The sequence below is a fragment of the Leguminivora glycinivorella genome, chromosome 22 (genome assembly GCF_023078275.1).
Source record: "Leguminivora glycinivorella isolate SPB_JAAS2020 chromosome 22, LegGlyc_1.1, whole genome shotgun sequence".
Classification (NCBI taxonomy): Eukaryota; Metazoa; Arthropoda; class Insecta; order Lepidoptera; family Tortricidae; genus Leguminivora; species Leguminivora glycinivorella.
In genome coordinates, this window is record NC_062992.1 from 3014000 (window position 1) to 3039022 (window position 25023).

Here is a 25023-nt window from a genome sequence, read left to right on the forward strand (position 1 = left end):
TCGAAAGGGAGCGTAGGGCGTTGGCAGTGAGGAGTAATATGTTGATTCGTAGGTTTGCAAGGTGTACAAATAACGTTAAACTCACCCTTTTTAAGGCGTACTGTCAATCATTTTACACTTGCAGCCTATGGATCAACTTTACTCAAAAAGCTTACAGCGCCCTACGAGTCTAATACAACAACGCTTTTAGGATGCTGTTGGGGCTGCCGCGCTATTGCAGTGCTAGCGGTATGTTCGCGGAAGCGCGCACCGACGGCTTCCACGCCATCATGCGCAAGCGTGTGGCATCGCTGGCGCGGCGCGTGCGCGGCAGCGCCAACAGTCTCCTAGCCACGGTGGCTGACAGGGTAGATGGGGCTTTCTGGCAGTACTGGAGTAGCATACATGCTCACAATAATGTTTCAAGTTAGTATAAAATATAGAATAGAATATAGTATAGGTATAAAATATAGAATATCGAATTGTCACTAACATAGGTTAAGAATAGCAATAAGTTACTAATACAATATGGAAATTTATTTCTGAAATAAATGATATTTAATTTAATTTAATTAAGGACAGATATCCGAAACTCGTAAAGCCTGACCAGCAATATATATATGACTATTGTCAGGAGGGCCCTGTTATTCTGATGTATGGATTGACAGTTCAGTATAGTGTGAAAACTGTGAAAATAACCACAAAATTATACGTAGTGGACCGATTGTCATGAAACATGGCTGAAGTAAGAACAAACCCGACTAACTCAGCTTCCAAACAAAAAAACTAAATCTTAATCGGTTCATCTGTTCGAGAACTAAGATGCAACGGACAGACACACACACAAACAGACAGATAGACTGACACACACCGATCGATTTTCATGAAACATGGCTAAGAACACTCCCGACTAAGCTTTCAAACAAAAAAAAACTAAATCTAAATCGGGAGCTAACCGTTCGGGAACTTAAGATGATACAGACAGACACGCACAGACAAGCAGACAGACAGACACGTCAAACTTATAACACACCGTCGTTTTTGCGTCGGGGGTTAAAAATGGACTGGTGCAGTTGTAAAATGCGATATCCTAAATCAAGATTAGCGAGTAAGTCTTGAAGACGTCAATTCGGATTATCTATCTTTTCCTCAAACGGAAAATGTGTTTGTTATCAAAGAGACGATTAGTGCCGCTCTGCTTCGTTATCAGTTGATGTGTTAATTAGTTTGAAACAATTAATCGGTTGTAGGAGAATCGTGTCCTAGCGTCTTCAGTCGTGGACGCGCCGTTTCTCTAAGCCTTAATGTTTTTTTTTAAACTTAGGTATTTGTGTTAAAGGAATTTTGGTGGCAGATGAAAAGGGACAGTCGGAGATAATTAAAATCCAGTTTTAGGTAAGTTTCCTCGGAGATCAATTGGAAACATTTTTTTTTGGATATTCGTATTCTGCAATCGGCTGTTCTAGCCATAATCAGATGGTATATTTTTATTGAATAGGTTGCTAGGTAGTCATACTAGTTATGAAAAAAAAGCTGCACTTTTGGATGGAAGCAAGCCGCTTTGCATGGTGATTAGGGTGGAGCGAAAAAACACTTTTCTGGAATTAGCAAACCTAATAGTTATCAATCAATGACCCTTAATCTATGAAGCCTTTGTGCAAATTTTCAGCTTTTTAAATCAACATCTTCTGCCTCCGCATTAGGGTTGAAATTTTGAAAATCTCATACAAACCTAAAAATTCAACTTTCACATAAAAAAAAATTTTTGGGAGTATTATGTTTAGTATATGTTATTGATACATATCATTATGAGAAACTACAAAAAGTTGCGAAAATAGCGTCAAGAATCGCCAAAGTTTGTCTAGTTTCAGTACATTCGCCAAAATAGCCGCTAAAATACTGAAAATTGGCGATTTTTAACGCTATTTTCGCAATTTTTGGTAGTTTCTTGTAATAATATGTATCAATTATGTATACTGGACATAATACTGCCGAAAAACATTTTTTATCTAAAAGTTGAATTTTCAGTTTTGTATGAGATTTTCAAAATTTCAAACCTAATGCGGAGGCAGAAGATGTTGATTTAAAAAGCTGAAAATTTGCACTAAGGCTTCATAGACTAAGGGGCATTGATTGATAACTATTAGGTTTGCTAATTCCAGAAAAGTGTTTTTTCGCTCCACCCTAATGGTGATAGTAGACATCATAGTAAACGATTTTTTCCGAGGATATCGAAATTTCATCCCTTAGGAAGCCGAACGTAGCGAGGTGTTTCATGAAAATTAAAAAAATTCTATCTTTTTATTGTATCGTCCGATTTTGACAAAACGTATCTCAAATGAAAGGTATTGATTTGTGTAATTTAAAAAAAAATACAAAGAAAAAAAATTTGAAAAAAAAGTAAGAAAAAAATAAAAAAAGTAAATTTACACTCGCACTGAATAACTTCAAAGAATGACAGACAAAATGTACAATGTCGATATACGAGTTTTTTTTAATCGAAGACAGATAAATTTTTAGTTGAAAACTGAAGACCGCATCGAAATCGGATTAGCATTTTTTAAGATACAAGTTGCCAAAGTTGGGAAAGATCGCTTTATATGGCCACTTTGAAATTCCTTTGCCAGAAAGTCAGAAATAATATGTTTTTCTGACACAGAAAAATACATAGTAACAGTATACATCAAAATAAAATTAAAAATTCTGAGGATATTATAATTTCATCCCTTAGAACGACGAGCGTAGCTTTCCAAGGGATGAATTTTTTATATCCTCGTAAAAAATAGTTTATTATGATGTCTATTACCTATGCATACTTTTAACTGTAAGAAAAATATAATGTTTCTGACTTTCTGCCTAAGGAATTTATAAGCGACCATATAAACAAACTAAGCCAACTTTGACAACTTGCATCTTAAAAACTACTGATTCGATTTCGATTCGGTTTTTAGTTTATAATCATGCATTTATTTGTCTTTAATTTAAAAAAATTATATATCGAAATTATACACCGTGTCTACCGTTTTTTGCGGTTATTCAGAGTGATACGAAAATTAAGGTTTTTTTTTTTAAAAATCTTACATTTTTTTCCAATTTTTTTCAATATTTTTTTTTAAGTTTTGTCAAAATCGGACGACGTACAAAAAAATGAGATTTTTTTTTCGGTTTTCGTAACCGACCTCGCTACGCTCGTCGTTCTAAGGGATGAAATTATAATATCCTCGGAATTTTTAATTTTATTTTGATGTGTAGGTACTGTTACTATGTATTTTTCTGTGTCAGAAAAACATTATTTCTGACTTTCTGGCAAAGGAATTTCAAAGTGGCCATATAAAGTGCTGTATTTTGATTTTAAAAAAGCTTTTGATCGCGTGGATAACGACATACTGTTGAGTAAACTATGTAGCATTGGTTTTTCGCCTAGACTTCTCCGGTTGTTTGCTAGTTATCTGCGCGACAGGCAACAGTACGTGCAGCACGGATGCTTTGTTTCCCAACCCTATCACACACGTTCCGGAGTCGGCCAGGGTTCGATTCTAGGTCCGTTTCTCTTTGGGATAATGATAAACGACTTGGCTTCAGTTCCAATGTATGCTAGGTGTCTTTTATATGCTGACGACTTGAAGCTTGTTTATGGAGTGGAGCAATCGTCCGACTGTGTATCTCTACAGGATGACATTAACCGGGTCCATCGATGGAGCACTAGCAACAAGCTCCTGTTTAATCATGATAAGTGTTCCATCATGACTTTTTGCCGTGCCAACAGTCCCTTTTTAGCTGATTATATGCTTGGGTCTGAGCATATAACTCGAGTCCAGTCCATTCGCGACTTAGGAGTTATCTTTGATACGCAGCTTAACTTTCATGAGCACATAAAAGCGTTAGCGGTTAATTGCTATCGAAGACTGGGATTCGTCGTACGGAATGCTCGAGACCTTGACGATCCCATGGTTGTTAAATTAGTTTACACCGCGCTAGTTCGGAGCAAACTGGAGACTGCATCTGTCGTATGGAATCCGCATGAAGTTACTTACGCCTTACTTTTAGAGAAAATCCAGAAAGCCTTTTTGCGATTTTTATTTAAGAAGGTATATGGTTATTACCCATTTTTATACCCATAAAAATATTTGCTTGGTGTACTAGGGTTTAACTCCTTGGAAGTGAGGCGTAACTTTGGGCTGTTGACTGCTGCCTGTTCTATTTTGCGAGGGAACTCGGATTGTCCCGAACTAGTCACACAACTTGTTCGTCTATTCGTCCCATCAATAGCTAAGGCTAGATTTAATCTCCGACCTAGAAGCCGTCAGCTTGTCGCGGTTCCTGAAACTCGCACTGTGTCCTATAGGCAATCACCACTGGTACGCGCTCTCCTATACCTTAACGCACTCTACGTGTCAGTACCGGAATGCGATGTGTTTGCTAGCAGATGGGCGGAATTGTGTGAAGTGTGTATGAGGTTCTGTGAGGCGATGGATAAAAGGAAGTCCACTGGTTGTATATTAAGTTTGTAATGTTTATATATTGTACATTTTGTACTCTGTTACTATTATATAAGTGTACTATAAGTGTATAGTTGTAATGAATTCCACAGTGCTTTAGTTTACCTGTTATGCTGTGTAATTTTTGGATATTAAATAAATAAATAAAGCGATCTTTCCCAACTTTGGCAACTTGTATCTTAAAAAATGCTAATCTGATTTCGATGCGGTCTTCAGTTTTCAACTAAAAATTTATCTGTCTTCGATTAAAAAAAACTCGTATATCGACATTGTACATTTTGTCTGTCATTCTTTGAAGTTATTCAGTGCGAGACGTAAATTTACTTTTTTTATTTTTTTCTTACTTTTCTTTCAATTTTTTGTATTTTTTTTTAAATTACACAAATCAATACCTTTCATTTGAGATACGTTTTGTCAAAATCGGACGATACAATAAAAAGATAGAATTTTTTTAATTTTCATAAAACACCTCGCTACGCTCGGCTTCCTAAGGGATGAAATTTCGATATCCTCGGAAAAAATCGTTTACTATGATGTCTACTATCACCATGCAAAGCGGCTTGCTTCCATCCAAAAGTGCAGCTTTTGGCCAAAAATTCTCCATAACAAGTATGACTAAGGGTGGTGTTCCACTGAGCACCATCAGCAATTTTCTTGAGGGTTTATTGTCTTTGGTCTAGCGCTAAAATGTGCCGTCTTTTTATTAACCTTAGCTTAGAAAATAAAGAATAGCAGTAGTAGTAGGTATTAGTACCTAACAAAGGTACCTACTAATTTGTAAATACGTAGTTCATATTCATATCATTTATTGCATACACATGTGTTTACAATAGGTGTTTTTATAGATTAGGTCACAACATGCACCCGTCAGGGTATAGCAACATAGAAAACTTAAATACTAGATTCATTCATTAACATGCTTATTATTAAGTAAGAATTACATTAATTGCTTATTTCAAATTTAGATAGCTACTTAAAAATGTCAATTATTCACTACATTATACATAAAACTAATTCATCAAAAATGTCAGTAAAGAATTCATCCACAGAATAATAGCATTTTTGTTGTAAAAGTGACTTGATGCTTTTATAAAATAATTGAGATGTTTCCTGTGACTTAATATTATTAGGTAACTTATTATAAATTCTTATGGCTGTATATTGGGGGCTGTTAGATAGCATTTTCATTTTTGAAGGAGGGATTACTAACTGATATTTTTTCCTAGCACTACGAATTTCTGTAAATAGATGTCTATTTTTATATACACTATTTTTATATAACGTTAAAATGTACTGACATGGTAGTGGTAATATACCGTATTTTTTAAAATGGGGTTTACAGCTATCTGGGCATTGAATTTCGACCATGTTTCGGACACACTTTTTTTGAGTCATGAATAAATCATGGGCATCTGTGCTGTTGCCCCAAAGCATGATACCGTAACTAAGCAGGGAGTGCGCAAGTGCATGATAGGTGGATAGGGCAGTTTGTATATTAGTTGTCTTCCGAAGGTTATATAAGGCGTAAGTGATGCTAGAAATTTTAGATTTGGTCAGTTCTATATGTTTTTTCCAATTTACATTGCTGTCAATAGTGATTCCCAGCATTTTGAAATGATTGACTTCCTCAATTTTTGTCTTATTAATAATATGTCAAGATTTAAAGGTTCTTTAAGTTGGTGGTGAAATTGAATTAATTTAGTTTTAGTTAAGTTGATATTAAAATTCAAAACGTGTAGGCTATTGCTAATTTCGTCGAGGCAGTCTTTGATTATTTCGTTATAATTTTCGCTTTTATCAATTTCGAATAGTAACGAGATGTCATCGGCGAATAAAATGTTGTATGTATTGACTAGATTTGGCAGGTCGTTTATATACACTAAGAATAGCACGCAACCAAGGACACTGCCTTGGGGTATAGAGCCGTGTAGATCTTGTCTCTCTGAACGTGTCTCTGTTGGTAGGGATCTAGAATCTAAACTAAAATCCATAATCCTACGGACCAAATTGACAAGTAAGTGTGAACAAATGTTGCCACAATTTGGCTAGTGTCGTTCTTATCGATATTAAAATTATTATTACACCGTAGATTTAAGGTGCACCCAGACGGTATAATCAAATTGGCAATTTGATCTTTTAATCAATATACCAACTTTTTCTGTGATTTCGACAGATCAAAAGGTCTGTAGACCCCTAATTAGATATAAAATGTTAATTTCAAACCAGCAATAATGTAAATGATAATTATTATGATAGTTTATTGAATCTTAACAAATGAATTATTACAATTATTGTGTTACAGCCGAAAGATGAAAAGATTGTGTAAATCACATAATAAAAACCGAGGACAAAATGTTACAACTCGACCATTTAGTGGACAATGTCTCGGATCGTTTTATTGTAAATGTAACTGATGATGATGATTAAGATGACGATATAACGGTGCCTGGGAATGAATAATATTTTATAATAAAGACTACTTATCGACGGACAACATATTTTTTTTACTTACCGGTTCGGATAACTTTTTATGCTGTAAAACTAGTGGGTAAAACGCATTTTATCCATCCACTACCTCGAAAACCGAACAAACCAAAATTTTTACCTTTTATTTAAAAGTATCATACGTATTTTTGATTTAAACTAGTCTGTTATTTGTACTTTACAACTTGTCGATATATTGTTATCGACATATACCCTTCACTATTTTTATTTCACTGTTCCTGGTAACATTTCATCTGTCAGACATTTGTCAATTTAGTCCGCAGGATTATGAATTTTGGTTTAGTTGACTTTTGCGAATTAAAAATAAGGAAACATATGATGTTAATGGCATTCAGCTGGGCGAAGGTTTTCAAATACGTGTTTAAACAAAGATATCTATTGAATTCATTCATATTTAAATCTTTTACACTTTTATTGCTCTATTTTAATTGCCAACCGCATAGACTAGAAATTATGGTTGATTTTACGACGGTTCCATATTGTTATTCGTATATTTGTAATAATATAAGTATTATGTGTTTTTAACCAATACGAAAACATTTTGAACGATTACTACACCCAAAGTAACTATATACCTATTTCTTATAGCCATATACTGTCTTGTAGACCTATCGAAGGTGGCTAATAATGTTGATTTATAATTTTATACGTATTACGTTTACTTGCACAGGTGTTCAGTTAATATCTTCAGTTAGGAAAACATGTTTATTTGTCAGTAATTAACAATTAAAATGCTGAAATTTAGTAGAGCTCCGTAGTAGCGGCCGAGTGGTTTATTGAAAGTAAGTGATTAGTTTTTTTATATACCTACATTTGTGCTTATTACTTATACGAACATATGGAATCGGTAAGCGAACTGTCCAGTGCATTCATGGTAAAAAATGAAAATGAAAATGAAAATGAAATATTTATTTTTCAAGTAGGCATATTACAATGCGCATATGAACGTCAAATAAAGCTACGCCGGCTCTAACCCTACGCCTCAGCCTCGAGAAGATTTCAGTCCCCCCTCAGTTGGGAGGGGGGTATCCACTATGGGACCGGCAAGAAACTCGGCGGGCAACTTCTTTTCAAAACATTACATCTTATAACTAACATGCATTAAATAACAAGATACAATTTAACATGCAAAAGTATTCATCAAAGAATATGAACAGACTAGGTACTCTATGGAAATTAATTTCAATAAATTATATTATTGCTTAATAATACGTCGTTCTTCTTCAGAGAAAACATATCAAATTGTCACAGAAGAAAAAGATAATATGAATCTCAATATCATTAAATATGTAATTTACCTACACAACATAAAATATAAAATATTTGATGTGCTTTCTTATCTGAACTGTGTCCTCTATACATAATACAATTATTTTAATTGCTATTCGTTTTTTGTAGTTTCTGGTACGAAGAAAATGTCATGAAATTTTCGTAAACTGCCAAAAATTAGCTCTGGGGGCCGATTTTTGAATCTCAGCCATTCGAATTCGTGAAATTCGTTCAATAATATCTCCACTAGGTACTTTTTTTTTTGACGTGAAACGTTAGGTGAACGTCTTTAAAAACCCGTAGTAGAGTGACCGGACCGAAAACCAGGTGTAACGAAAAGTGTTATGGCGCGGAGGCTTATATCTCTGTAACTATAATACCCATATAAACAATTTTAATATGAATGTGTAGAGGAAAGTAGCCATTACTCGGAGATACATAGTTTGCTGATACAGGTGGCGCCACTTTTGCGGTAAAAGCGTTCCATTCGGGCCAAAAATGAAGTTTTTTGCAGTGTTTGTTCAACAATTACTCACAAAAATTGTACTGTGCCGTACCATAAAATGATATTGATAGATAGATCTAGTGCTGTTTTATCGAAATATTATAAAAGACTAACATATTTGTTTATGACCAGCTGGAAAAATTCAATAATGTGGCATTTTTTACAGAAATTTGGTGATTGTTCATATTTGAGGCCATCGTATGCAAAAATTTAAAATCATAAAAAAATACTTAAAATACTAAGACTAACTAATAAGGATTACAATAAATATACATTTTCTAATAGTAAAACATATTCATCTCCTCAAATATGCAAATACAAAGTATGGCGCCGGCGGCGGCCGCATACAATACAATACAATACAATACAATACAATACAATACAATACAATACTCTTTATTGCACACCTCACCTAGTTTACAAGTAATACACAAGAAACAAAACAAATTAAACAGAGGTAACAACAGGCATACATATAACCCCAAGTAACAATTTCTGGTCCTATAGTGGTCGAGAGCACCAAATTAAATCACATTAAATGGTCCTATAAATAGTCTATATTGGTACTGTAGAGCCGATTTGGCGCAATTATGCAGCCATTTAGTGATATAATAGGGCTATAGCAGTATCATCCGTGACGTTTAAGGTCTATAATGGTGATGTGATGATGACTATTGTGCTAATTTGTTGACATAGAGGACACAGTAACGCTATTATAGTATCAATTTATGCTATAGTAGCATTTGAGATTCCGTTATACAGGTTTTTTGTTCTGTAATAGCAGTTGCCGTCCCTTTTAATGCGAATGAATGAAATTTCTAAATTAATTTAATGTGTGTAATATTTAACAAAAACTGTTCTAAACGAGGAACTTTATGAAAAGTGACGTGTGAACTTGTGAAGTTTACTTAGTGTCAATCAAAATAATTTGGATTTCGTATAATTCCATCATTACTGCAAAAAGGTATGCGATGGAAATTTTACCGTTAAAAGAATATTAGTTTAATGGTGTATTTCAAGTGCGCCCTCGATTTATACCTGTTTTGAATAAAATAAATAAATATAATTTAATACAATAAAATTATTGGCACCATAGTTTCTACTATGGATCCAAGAAGTAAAACATAAGCTTTTATAGTTCGACTATGTCACTTATCATACGCATTCACTGCCATAAGCCCGCCATTGTGGATTCAATTAGGGTTGCATGAGACTTTAACTATGATCCAGTTTAACTTATAAGTTCTTTATATAGAAAACAATACTTGTTTTCAATGTTTTACTATAGAAAGATCTTCTAAACAGTTTTTTTATTTATAAAACATATAGTAAACTCAGCTATAACGCTATTGTGTTTTAAAAGAGATACCGAAACCATTATTCCACAGTTCTGTGATATAAAAGAGTCATTGTGACGTTTACGGCGATGAGATATAAAAGGCATTAGAAAACGACTATTAACGCTTTTCAAAGCTATATAAACGTATCCTGAAAACTTCATTATACAGCAAAATAGCTCTATAATGGTATTCATATCACTACTACAGTGTTAAATACTGTAGCAGTGTTTTCCAAAGCCACTATATCCCAAAATAGTGGTATAGTTAGGTTTTAATTTCTGTTAAAATACGACTACTAAAAATACTATAAGCGGCTTGTTGGGAACCTTAATAGCGCAAATTGATAGCATAACAGTGATTCCTAACACTATTATACAATAATATTGTTCTTTAGTAGGTTATTTGATCCTGTTATAACCCAGGCCTATAGCGGCTCTATAAAATGGTGATATAAACGTTTACATCACTTCCTAATAACACCTTTTAGCTGTATAACACAACAACTATAGCGGCTTGTCGGGAACCTTAATAGCGCAAATTGATTGCATAACAGTGATTTCTAACACCATTATATAATAATATTGTTCTATAGTAGTAATATTTGATCCTGTTATACACCAGGCCTATAGCGGCTCTAGAAAATGGTGATATAAACGTTTACATCACTTCCTAATAACACCTTTTAGCTGTATAACGCAACAACTATAGCGGCTTGTCGGGAACCTTAATAGCGCAAATTGATTGCATAACAGTGATTTCTAACACCATTATATAATAATATTGTTCTATAGTAGTCATATTTGATCCAGTTATAGACCAGGCCTATAGCGGCTCTATAAAATGGTGATATAAACGTTTACATCACTTCCTAATAACACCTTTTAGCTGTATAACGCAACAACTATAGCGGCTTGTCGGGAACCTCAATAGCGCAAATTGATTGCATAACAGTGATTTCTAACACCATTATATAATAATATTGTTCTATAGTAGTCATATTTGATCCTTTTATAGACCAGGCCTATAGCGGCTCTATAAAATGGTGATATAAACGTTTACATCACTTCCTAATAACACCTTTTAACTGTATAACGCAACAACTATAGCGGCTTGTCGGGAACCTTAATAGCGCAAATTGATTGCATAGCAGTGATTCCTAACACTATTATACAATAATATAGATCTATAGTAGTCATATTTGATCCTGTTATAGACCAGGCCTATAGCGGCTCTATAAAATGGTGATATAAACGTTTACATCACTTCCTAATAACACCTTTTAGCGGTATAAGCTTATAGAGCTAAAAGGTGTTACTGGATGCTTTTATACGACAGGCGGTCACGCCGAAAACCTTTATACGACATCTATAGTAGCTTTTGGCGTCGAAAACCAAAATTATAGCACTAAAATGTTACTTGGGACATACCGAAGCAATCTTGTCTCTTTCGATTCGTTTAAGGCCATCGTATGCAAAATTTAAAACATTAAACTGACGCTATTTTTTGTATTAAGATCAAGCAAAATTGATTCATTGTAGTTCAAATTCAGTAAAGTATAACATATTATTAATATCCTCAAAATGCATCAGATTGCGGCGCGGCGGCAGTACTTGGAACCGACAGCGGCTTCTTGAGAATTTGGTCTTTTTCAAAATGTTCATTCATTCATTCAAAATTTCAGTACTAATTGCTATGGGTGTCGAAAACTTAAAATATATATATTATATTGGAAGACACCTTACGCAGAACGAAACTATTGGCCTCGAAGTCCTCAGACTAAGAATAGCTTGTTGTAACTATGAGTGCCAGCGACGTTATACGTACCTACTTTAAATGTTGGTATACAATTACCTATAATATACTGACACTTAGACGACCGGTCTGGCGTAGTTGGTTGTACATTGTACGCTGCCTGCTAAGCCGCGGTCCTGGGTTTCAGCTTATTGAACTATACTTATGGGGTAAGGGCATTTAATTGTTTGACGAACACAGATACTTGTTCCTGAGTCATAGATGTTTTCTATGTATAATAAGTATGTATTTTCTATCTATATAAGTATGTATTTCGTCGCCATATAAATATGTATATGGGTGCTAACCCATAGTACAAGCTTTGCTTAGTTTGGGGCTAGGTTGATCTGTGTAAGGTGTCGTGCAATATTTATTTATTTATTTGTATAATTTCGGGTAATGACCTAATGACAGTAATGACCTTTGGTCTGATCAGTTTGCCTCTAGCAGTAGTAGTTCCCTTGGTAAGAGTTTGCAGATGCGGCCTCGCGTGCTTAGAACCTGTCAGGGACGCTCCGGGCCTCCGGCCCTACGCTGAGCTCGGCATTTGGCCTTCGCAATATACTTAATTACTATGGGGATTCTAGGGAAGTTGATGTTTAACTACGAACCAAGAGAAGAGCTAAGCACCTAAGCTGAGAAGCTCCTAAGCACGCGAGGCCGCAGGCCGAGCTGGAGATAGAACAGTGTTCCCATGCCGAACACTTTTTAAACGTAAAATGTCTTCGCTTTTCAGACATTATTGTTCTGCGTGGGAGCATTGTCTGTCCGGAGCTTGGCCTGCGGCCTCGTGTGCTTGGGAGCCTCTCAGAAACGCTCCAGGCCTTCGGCCCTACGCGGAGCTCGGCCTTCGGCCTTCGCTGGGTTTCGAAGCTCAGCGTTGGGCCTCCGGCCCGCCGCTTCGCTTTTTAGATGCTGTTATTATTGGTCTGCATGGGTGCATTATCTGTCCGGAGCTCGGCCTTCGGCCTCGCGTGCTTGTCAGCTTCTCAGAGACGCTCCGGGACTTCGGCCCTACGCGGAGTTTGAAGCTCAGCGTTGGGCCTCCGGCCCGCCGCTTCGCTTTTTAGACACTTTTATTATTGTTCTGCATGGGAGCACTGTCTGTCCGGAGCTCGGCCTTTGGCCTCGTGTGCTTGTGAGCCTCTCAGAGACGCTCCAGGCCTTCGGCCCTACGCGGAGCTCGGCCTTTGGCCTTCGCTGGGTTTCGAAGCTCAGCGTTGGGCCTCCGGCCCGCCGCTTCGCTTTTTAGATACTTTTATTATTATTCTGCCTGGGAGCACTGTCTGTCCGGAGCTCGGCCTGCGGCCTCGCGTGCTTGGGAAGCTCTCAGAGACGCTCCGGGCCTTCGGCCCTACGCGTAGCTCGGCCTTCGGCCTTCGCTGGGTTTCGAAGCTCAGCATTGGGCCTCCGGCCCGCCGCTTTGCTTTTTAGACACTCATATTATTGGTCTGCATGGGTGCACTGTCTGTCAGAGCCTCTCAGAGACGCTCCGGGCCTTCGGCCGTACGCTGGGTTTTGAAGCTCAGCGTTGGGCCTCCGGCCCGCCGCTTTGCTTTTTAGACACTGTTATTATTGGTCTGAATGGGTGCACTGTCTGTCCGGAGCTCGGCCTTCGGCCTCGCGTGCTTGTGAGCTTCTCAGAGACGCTCCGGGCCTTCGGCCCTACGCGGAGCTCGGCCTTCGGCCTTCGCTAGGTTTTGAAGCTCAGCGTTGGGCCTCCGGCCCGCCGCTTCGCTTTTTAGACACTTTTATTATTGTTCTGCAGGGGAGCACTGTCTGTCCGGAGCTCGGCCTGCGGCCTCGCGTGCTTAGGAAGCTCTCAGAGACGCTCCGGGCTTTCGGCCCTACGCGGAGCTCGGCCTTCGGCCTTCGCTATTTTAGTTACTAACTATGCCCTCCTCAATAGCGATGGTCCACACAACGTTTCACGTTATCCATCGCGGCTGTGTCCCTGACGCAGCCTACCTTAATTTTTTTTGAATAGCCTATAATGTGTCCCACTGCTGGGCGAAGACCTCCCCTGTTTTCCGCCACTCGTCACGGCTCTGTGCATGCTCTCGCCAGCCGCCAGAAAATGAGTCCAGGTCTTTCCGCCATCTCATCTTTGGTCTACCTCGGCCTCTGGTAATTTGTGGCGCCCATTCGGTCGCTACCTTGGCCCATCTCTCCGGATGCATCCGACAGACGTGTCCCCCCCAATCCCACTTGAGCTTGGCTGCCTTCACACCAACATCTGCGATACCTGTTTTGGAGCGCAGCTCCGTGTTCCTTATCCGATCGATTCTACGGACTCCAAGTATGCTGCGCTCCATTGCTCGCTGACAAATCTTGAGTCGGGACTTTTGGGCTTCTGTCAATGACCAAGTTTGGGCGCCATAGGTTAGGATAGGCAGGATGCACATGTCGACAAGTCTGCGTTTTAGCGCAATTGGAAGGTTGCCCTTCATTAACGCCTTCATGGACCAGAAGCTCTTCCAGGCATTTTTGATGCGTTAATCAATTTCCTTGGATTGCCTGTCATCGAAGGATGCTATCTGGCCCAGGTATGTGTATTGGTCCTAGGTACTAGCGATTTAAATTCTACTAACAGAATCGAAAACGAGTGGTCATTACCACTAGTTTTAAAATTACTAGCCGTCCTTCTTCAAAACAGGGACCGTAAAGGTACCCTTAAAAACGGTTAGACCGGTTATTTTTTCGGGTACCTGACCGTTACAGTTAGGCCTTTCGGTACCTAAATCAAACGGTATCCGTTCAAACAAACCACCGTCCAAACGGTACCCGTAAATAAAAGTATCGCTATAACCGTTTTGAATGGGTACCCGACCGTTCGAATAGCATACTGTAATCGATACCAATATTTGTAGGTATCCACACCAGCACGGGAAGCATGGTCGCGCGATAGATGATAAAATATCAGGCCGTCCCTACCGCACTTACAAATAGTGCGATAGGGACGGCCTGCTATTTTATCGTCTATCGCGCGACCATGCTAGCTTAACAGTCTCCTGACGTGAAATTTGTATTTCATACGCATTTTTATTTCTAGTACTTTGACACTTGGAGAGCCTTTACACCTCCAAATTTTTATTTTTTATTATATCCCATTAATTATAATTGACTGTGGGGACCTTTTACATCTCCCAAGATCTTGTTTCAGTTAAGTCAATTTAAGCTATGTAACATACAAGCACGGAATGTTGTGTCTTACATCTAGGTATACGGTATTGACTTATTATTTGAATATTTAATACAGCCCGGACAGCTTGAACATGTCATGCTCGCTTAAAAGTCTTTGCTTACGGTGGCGTCGTTGATCGGGTCGCCACCTTCCCGAATATAGGTTGAGGGAGGCGATGGCTGAGATACGCGCCATACTCGTGAACGGGTGCTGTTTGTGAAGACCGGTCTGTCTCTGCTAATAGGGGCTATAACTATTAGATTGTAACATTAATTTCGATTACATTGAGGCACTCTGTTCGGTCCTTGTTTGTTTATTTTCTTTCTGACTCTTGGAGACCATATACATCTCCAAGGAAAAAAGTAGATTAAGTATGTAGGGACAGGAGTGGCCTCATTTTGGGTAAGCATCGTGGGTGGTGGGCGATGAGCGTGATTGAAACACTATGTGATCAACTATGATTTAATTTCACATATTCACAACCAATGAATCACCACATAACCACTTAACATACAATCTTATGTAAATCAGGTAAGAACTAACAAAATTTCTATACATTTAAGTACTAGCGATTCGTCGAGGACGTGGTGCCGTGCAACCGTTATGTTTTTCTCGTCATTCAACTTGATTATTTTTAAGGACATAACGGTTGCCCCGCTACCATCGATACGACGCTTCGCTAGAGCGAACGAACTACACGGCAGGCGAGCAAGTTCGCTCTTAATCGGATAGATGGCGTTACTATTTCGCGCGTATACCTTACTACAATCGACACCACAATCTTCACTAAGTTGATCGATAAAGTTCAATCTAATTTGGATAGATGGCGCTATTGCCAAGCGCCGTCACGGCCAAACTGACTATCGACCGTCCTCGGGCGCTATTCTGTGAGAGGTCCTGCAACAAACCAAACACTGACCCACCCGCTCGTCCAACCTGACAAGCTAAAATCATCCAATTAAGATTAAATCAGCATGTATTTAGTATATCCTCTTTTTAGCGGTTATCATTTATCTAGTCGATTTGGACCGGACGAGTGTGTCCCTTCGATCAGCGATAACTTAGTAAAAAGCAGGGCTTGAACCGGACGACACTGTCCCTTCGACCAATCAACGCACAAGCAACAGATTAGAGAAGTGCATCCCTCCAACCAAAGACCCTTTGGCTCGGACGACACTCTCTAGCAAAGTATGGACCGGACGAGTGCATCGCTAACCAGACTCTGGCGTCGAAAGCACTGTCCTTTCGACCAACTTTACACCAACAATATACTACATAAATATACATAACTATATTACACCTAAAACTATGGAGCATCTTGTTCAGCATGAACTTCAACTTCGCACTGTACCTCCATCGTCTCAGGATCAGAACATACACTATCTGTATCGGATCCTGCAGTAACTGTTTCAGATTGACTAACAGAAATAGTGTCTGAACATGCAGTTAAAGTGTCACAACTATTTCTAGATATCCTACCATCATTACTGACCAATTCTAAAGCATCGTCGACATTTATTGGCGCCGTCACGGTCTCCTCTTCATTTAATAAATTAGTTGAAATTTCAAGTAACCCTTCGTGCCCTGGGGGTACTGCGCGCAAATTTTCATGAGCATATTTAAATGTACGATGTGGATTACTTAAGCTTTTAAGCTCATACCTGTCATTATCAAGAACCGCAGTAATAATATAAGGACCTTTGAATTTACGAGCTAGTTTTGTTTGACTGCGTTCACTACTTTTAATAAACACATAGTCCCCTGTAGAAAACGGTTTAATGGTCGCACGGCCACGATTAAAACGTTCGGTTTCTGATGTCGCAGCTCTATTAATATTATTTAAAGCATCCTCTCTGATAACATTAAGATCAAACCGTGTGTGCGAATAGATGGTCGGATAGATGGCGTTACTATTTCGCGCGTATACCTTACTACAATCGACACCACAATCTTCACTAAGTTGATCGATAAAGTTCAATCTAATTTGGATAGATGGCGCTATTGCCAAGCGCCGTCAAGTATATCTATTATTTTTTTTCTTTAGTTGTGACATCAAGAGTCTTTTACAACTCTAAAGTTATTTTAGTTATCTTTTATTTGTATCAGTTCGTTTTTTTTTTGAAAACAAAAAAAAAATGTATATTTTTTCTTTTTTTGATGTACTTTAACACTTAGAGACTATACATCTCTAAAATCTCTTATTAATCATAGTAGCTTTGTACTTTGTATAATTTATTGAAATGAAATTCCATAGAGTAGGTACCTAGTCTGTTAATTTAATATTTCTTTTTTTTGATGAATACTTTTGCTGATTAAATTGTATCTCGTTTTTTAATGCATGTTATTTATTTATTTATTTATTTATTTATTTATTTATTTATTTATTAATAACAATATATTTACACGGCATTACAGACAAGCCAATACACCGAGAAATAGAGTATATACATTTTCGCTGTACACAAAATACAAATTTTATAACAAAACAAAACTTAAACAAAAATACTAGACAACCTGTCATCCATCGACTCACAAAACCTTAAACATTCACATTCGCCCATCTCCACGCAAACAAGTCGCATTCAGGTGCGGATGTCAGAAGCGTATTGAGCAATGTAAGCGCAAGACAGAGCGGCGAATTCTTATGCGACACCGTGCGCGTCACCGGTACTGCCAGGAGGGGCCGAGCTCGTGGTCTCAGACTGACTCTGGGCACATCCGGAACGTAGAGCCGTAAGACTCGAGCCACAAGTTCCGGGCAGTCGGACTCACCACGCAGTATGCGACAAGCGGTGGTCAGCAGTTTGTTGTTACGCCTTACTTCTAACGAGTTATATCCGAGGCATCCGAGTAAATATTTTGTTGGATAAAAAAATGGATAATATCCAAATCTTTTCTTAAACAAGAATCTCAAGAATGCCTTTTGGATCTTTTCCAGAAGTAAGGCGTAGGTGGACTCATATGGGTGCCAGATGATTGACGAAGCCTCAAGCTTGCTTCTGACCAAGGCACTGTAAACCATCCCTTTAGTCCCGATGTCCCAGAAATCCTTGACACTCCGAATCACAAAGCCTAGTCTCCTAAACGAACCATCAGCAAGTGTGCGGATATGCTCGTGAAAGGTGAGACGGTCGTCGAAGACCACACCAAGATCCTTTACAGAAAAGACCCTAGTAATAACCTCAGTTCCGAGAGTATACTGTTCAAGTCGAGGTGTCGCCGAACGACTAAACGTGAAGACAGCACACTTGGACGTATTAAAAATCAGCTTATTGGTAATGCTCCGGTTCATTACTGAGGTAATATCTTCTTGAAGAGAACTACTATCCGCACTACTCTTTACTCCGTATATGAGTTTCAAATCGTCAGCATACAATAAGCATTGTGCATGCTTAACGACTGATTCTAAGTCATTGATCATAAGTCCAAATAAGAGCGGGCCAAGTATCGAGCCCTGACTGACCCCAGATCTGGTGTGATACGGAGGTGAGACGAAACACCCATGACGAACGTACTGTTGACGATCACGCAGATAACTAGCAAAGAAAGCCAACAACCGCGGCGAAAAGCCTATGTCGCTTAACTTTCCCACTAGTACGTCGTTATCCACGCGATCGAAAGCTTTCTTGAAATCAAAATACAAGATGTCAACCTGGGTGCCCTTATCCAGATGCTCAGAAATAGTGGCCGTCAGGGTAAGAAGGTTAGTGTCGACAGAGCGATTCGCTCTGAAGCCATGCTGGGAGTCGCACAAATATGGTTTCAATTGTGTTGCTAGCATTCGATGAACAATCGATTCAAATAACTTTGCCAGTGTAGGAAGTACAGCTATAGGCCTATAATTTTCAACGTTGGCGGTGTCACTAGTCTTAGGTATAGGCTTCACTCTTGTGATCTTCCAGAGATTCGGATAGGTGGCAGTTGAAATGACAAGGTTAAATAAGAAGTGGATGGGTACTTTTAACTGTTCCATACACCCCTTGACAATGTATGCTGGAATATTATCCGGTCCCATAGAACTAACTGCCTTCAACCGCTTAATGCCAGTAACCACGTCTTGTACCGATATATTATCAATATTAATGTACCTCGAATGGTTCTGGCTGCCGTTCTGGAGCAAGTTAAGATCGAGTTTTGGAACCTCTGGTAGGAACACGCTGGAAAAAAACCGTGAGAAAGCTACTGCCGCATCCGCACCAGAGAATTATAAGATGTAATGTTTTGAAAAGAAGTGGCCCGCCGAGTTTCTTGCCGGTCCCATAGTGGATCTGGATACCCCCTCCAACTGAGGGGGGACTGAAATCTTCTCGAGGCTGAGGCGTAGGGTTAGAGCCGGCGTAGCTTTATTTGACGTTCATAAGCGCATTGTAATATGCCTACTTGGAAAATAAATATTTCATTTCATTTCATTTCATTTCATGCTTCCCGTGCAGTTCCTTGCAATCGGTATCGTTGTAATGACAGCTTACATCCAATGGATACCTTTAAATAAAAGTATCCAACCGTTAAAGTAGCATTCTCGTACCAATACCAGTACTTCAGGTATCCAACCGAACTTAACCTCCAAACGGTTAGAAGCGGATAGATTTTGTCGAAACGGAATCGAAGAATGGGAAATGTTATGGGTGTCTTCAAATAGGTTTTCGGGGGTGCTGATTTCAAAACTAATGATCATTTTTGAATCTGACATTGCTGACTGTCACTTTGACACAAAAGTCGTCATGGGTGTCTCCAAATAGGTTTTCGGGGGTGCTGATTTCAAAATTAATGATCATTTTGGAATCTGACATTGCGACTGTCACTTTGACACCAAAAGTCGTCATGGGTGTCTCCAAATAGGTTTTTGGGGGTGCTGATTTGAAAATTAATGACCATTTTTAAATCTGACATTGCTGACTGTCACTTTGACACAAAAATCGTCATGGGTGTCTTTAAATAGGTTTTCGAGGGTGCTGATTTCAAAATTAATGATCATTTTGGAATCTGACATTGCTGACTGTCACTTTGACACAAAAGTCGTCATGGGTGTCTTGAAGTAGGTTTTTAGGGGTGCTGGTTGCAAAATTAATGACCATTTTTAGGGTTCCGTAGTCAACTAGGAACCCTTATAGTTTCGCCATGTCTGTCTGTCCGTCCGTCCGTCCGTCCGTCCGTCCGTCCGTCCGTCCGTCCGTCCGTCCGTCCGCGGATAATCTCAGTAACCGTTAGCACTAGAAAGCTGAAATTTGGTGCCAATATGTATATCAATCACGCCAACAAAGTGCAAAAATAAAAAATGGAAAAAAATGTTTTATTAGGGTACCCCCCCCCTACATGTAAAGTGGGGGCTGATATTTTTTTTCATTCCAACCCCAACGTGTGATATATTGTTGGATAGGTATTAAAAAATGAATAAAGGTTTGCTAAGATCGTTTTTTGATAATATTAATATTTTCGGAAATAATCGCTCCTAAAGGAAAAAAAAGTGCGTCCCCCCCCCTCTAACTTTTGAACCATACGTTTAAAAAATATGAAAAAAATCACAAAAGTAGAACTTTATAAATACTTTCTAGGAAAATTGTTTTGAACTTGATTGGTTCAGTAGTTTTTGAGAAAAATACGGAAAACTACGGAACCCTACACTGAGCGTGGCCCGACACGCTCTTGTTGAATCTGATATTGCTGACTGTCACTTTGACACAAAAGTCGTCATGGGTGTCTCTGTCGTTTTGATACAAAAGTGCAATTAAATGGTATTAAACAATAAAGTTTGAATTCGGTAAAATATAATATAAATATATTCGGCAAGATTTTTAATGTTCGTATTCGGCCGAATAGTTCGGTTACATTGCCGAATATTTACCGAATAAACCAAGTAAATAAATAGCGTAAGTTGTTCCGTAATCCATCGGATAATGACATTCTATTTCAGCATTCTAAGGAACTACCAAAGGGAGTTAAAAATGCGTTGAAATACAAATACAATAGTATTGTAAAATAGTAAAAATAACGTAGTTTAAGAAACAAAATCCAAAATATTCTTATGCACTAAATTATAGGAACATTAAGAGCCTTTAGTAAAATAAACGTACCCATTACCAATCATTGAGAAGTTTTTAACTCTAAGCCAGAATTTAAAATATGTCTCAACCGAATATTCGGCCGAATGTTCGGCTCGGTAACAGCTGAACCGAATGTTCGGCCGAATATTCGTATTCGGCTAAGTCCGTATTCGGCCCATCTCTACTCGAAACTATTTAAAGACACCCATGACGACTTTTGTGTCAAAGTGACAGTCAACAATGTCAGATTCAAAAATTTTGAAATCAGCACCCCCGAAAACCTATTTGAAGACAGAGACACCCATGACGACTTGTATCAACACCCCCGAAAACCTATTTGAAGACAGAGACACCCATGACGACTTGTATCAACACCCCCGAAAACCTATTTGAAGACACCCACCGCCGCAAACCATGGCGCACCTACTGGCTTGCCCCGCGTGCCCGCATCACTGCTCGGAGCTCGACCTGAGAGACGCTACAGCCAGGGCTGTTAATGCTGCTGCCTATTGGGCATCTACTGTATAAGAAAGGAACCTCGACACGATAAGAAGAAGAAGAAGACACCCATGACGACTTTCGTGTCAAAGTGACAGTCAGCAATGTCAGATTCAAAAATAGCCATTAATTTTCAAATCAGCAGCCCCGAAAACCTATTTGGAGACACAGGATTCCAAAATGATCATTAATTTTGAAATCAGCACCCCCGAAAACCTATTTGACCACACCCATGACGACTTTTTTGTCAAAGTGACAGTCATCAATGTCAGATTCAGTAAGAAGTGACAGAGATAACACTATACTGAAATTCGTGGTAGGAAAGAGTGAGAAGAGACATCACTTTGTATCGCTATGCTACGGCGCGGTCGCCGCCGTCTACGCAAGAAACCAAGGAATAACCGTTCAGCTCATTTTTCGATCGGGTACCCGTAGCTACTTGAATCGGTTGAAACGGTCAACTTAAGCGGTTTGTTTTAAATAGTTCAATGGATACCTTTATCTAGTCTAGCCGGTTCGGTCGGTACTTTTTGCATATGTTATTGGTCATTGAGCGGTTTATTCGGGTACCTTTACTTTTGGACTGTTTTCAATCGGTACTAGTATGGGGTTGCAGGCAGCGCGCGTGACGTAGGTCAGCCACAAAATGCAAACATCCACTTTCTCCAATAAATATTATAATGTCTATAAATATATTTACAACACAGAAGGAATGTCCAAAGTTCAGAAGATAGAAACACAGAAGGTACGGAAGAAATCTAGAAATATAAAATACAGCGTAAACAAAGGCAAAGCGATAGCGATCGTAATGCGTCTAGCGGTCATAAGCGACATGCGTTTCGCGTCAGTATCGTGCATAGACTGAGGTGGGGCGCGGCGCTTGCCGGCCGGTACTGGACGCCTCGAAACCGGGCGCCGCGAACAAAGAACTGCTATCGCGGTGCGCGTTTGCATAGCACACAACGACCTGTTGGTACGGCAAATTATTGACGGACGATACATAAACTTAACGTGTATATTATAAATATGTAGATGTAATATAATATTGTGTTTGTTTGTTTAGTGATGTAAGTCAATGTATATATGTGTATAAAATGTATATTAATAAATATGTGTATATATTAATGATTTTATTTTATTATAAGTGTAAATATGTTATTAATGTAAGTTTAGGTGTAAGTGGGAAGGTAGCCCACACTAGTATTTTAGGTTATCGGTCACTGTCCGTTTTATTCCGGTACCCAAACTTTTGGATACCTATTCAATCGGTATCCGTATTTTACGGTACCGGTTCTTTGCGGTTTTTCAGTCCCTGCTTCAAAAATAGCATTACGTCGTTTTCCACACACTTTCGAACAGCGAATTCGTGCGTTCGAAATTTAAAAATCGATCCCCAGCGGGCCGATTTTTGAGTCTCACGCGTTCGAATTCAGAATGTCACTGAAAATAATAGGCAAGTCACCGTTTTGAACCGGTATTTTAGTGACAGTGAGACTCAAAAATCGGCCTACATCTCTTTGTAGTTGACTGTACAATATTCAAATACCTACTTATGGAGTTTTTTTTTTTAATTTTCACCATAATATTTATGTGCTTAGAGATGGCGGTCTCCGAATTCCTCTTGTTGGTGCTCCTGATGCATTTCACCGCGGGACAGGATGCAAACTGCGACTTCACACAAAACGTGAGTAACTTTTAAGAACTTATATCGCTCATTGAGAAACGTATGACAAAATTACGAACATTTCAAATACAGTACCCGGCAACCTTCAAATCAAGAGTGAACAATGCATCTTCTGGGCGAGCTCACTCCATCGTAGGCCACGTCTGTGCATTTGGCTAGTCTGTAGCCAAGAGTAAGCCCATTTATAAAAAAAATAACTAAAAAGGTGTATTTTCATGGACTTTTGTTCGCATATTTATTATATTTTATTTATTTTTCGGACTGCTGACCATTTCACCACCTATTCCTTGAAGAGTGAAGAATTAACAGACTTACTACTTAATTTACAATTTTCAACTCCCTACTCGAAAACATGGAATAGAATTTGGTTACTTGAAAATTGCCCCCGCCCCCCCCCTCGCCCTTTCCTCCCAGCCGTAATTTACCCCGCTGCACCTTTTTTTGTACTGCTAATTGCTCGCTTATTATCTACCTATCTATATTTTTATTTATACACTATATTTTTATAATATGTTCGTGGATTTCAACTTTCTTATGATAGATATCTAATGAGTCATACAACAAATGTTGTTTTCATAACATTTTTTAGAGATATCTTGGTTTTGATTTATCGGGGTTTAAAGAGATATTTATGATTTAATTAAAATCTATAGATTAGATCAGCTGATGTAATTATTAGCAACATTAAGTAGTTAGGTACTGCCGTAAATGCTAGGGGCTTTGCTTTGTCGACTCGCGTTTTCCGGGATCTAGAAGTAAGCTAGACCGATTTTTCACTCCCGGAAATACCGAAAGGTACATAACAAACAGCGAAATCATGAACTGAAATAATAATAATAATTTGTTTTGTTCCCTACATCGATAAACAGCGAAACCGTTAGAGCTGTTTCCGAGATCGCCGGTATAAATAAATAAATGTACAAGAATTGCCCTTTTAAAGGTATTATTAGACTTGGCAAAAAACAGTAGAAATGGAACAAAACTGTCCTCATACAAAAGTGTTAGAATATCTTCTACTCTTTTCTGCCAAACTGTAGATAGGTAATTACCTAGATAATATCACAGAATATATAATAGTACAAGTATTATATCAAAAAACTATAGAGGAATAAGTAATGGAAGAGTTGTAACTCCATACATCAGTAAATGCGGGTTATTTGTATAGGCATAGTTAAGTGACATCTAGCGACAATCACGCGTCAATCGCGCATCAAATAACGTGAATTATCAGTACAACTACTCGATACTAGGTGGCAGCAGTGTCTCGTTTGCCAAAAACATAATATTAGAACAGTTTACAACTTAGGCCTGCGATACACATGCCTGTAGCTTGCACAACTGGCATGCCAACCACGTACAAAATGCTTGCATGCCAGTTCATTTGCTAGTAATTTTGTATGCGGCTGGCATACCAGTTGTACAAGCTACTGGCATGTGCATCGCAGGCCTTATATTACAAGCAGAAGGAATTGAAAACAGAATACTGATTAATAAGTAAGTAAGTAAGTAAGTAAATATTCTTTATTGCACCACAAGGATAACAGATTACAAATAGCAAACATTAAACATATAGGTAGCAACAGGCGGTCTTATCGCTGTAAACGATCGCTACCAGACAACCTTAGCAATACTTTTGTAATATTAGCTAAAAATTGGTGAGCATTAGACTCTTCGTTCGTCGCGACGTCTATTGACAAGTAGCAGTACTGATAATTATTTATGCTAGTT

General features: G+C 38.5%; 1 protein-coding gene across 3 annotated transcripts in view; it reads left to right on the top strand.

Moving 5' to 3' along the window:
• Window positions 1-1221: 1221 nt before the first annotated feature.
• Window positions 1222-25023, top strand: part of LOC125237811 (venom serine protease-like) — a 46291-nt gene continuing 22489 nt past the window's right edge. Inside the window, exons 1-2 of one of the 3 annotated variants that reach the window (XM_048145002.1) lie at window positions 1222-1374; window positions 23210-23295. In XM_048145002.1, coding sequence (XP_048000959.1) covers window positions 23212-23295 — 84 coding nt within the window. In that variant the 5' untranslated portion in view covers window positions 1222-1374; window positions 23210-23211. Of the gene's footprint in view, window positions 1375-7691; window positions 7766-22560; window positions 22585-23209; window positions 23296-25023 lie in introns of those variants that run through there. The other 2 variants (XM_048145003.1, XM_048145004.1) reach the window with 2 other exon arrangements.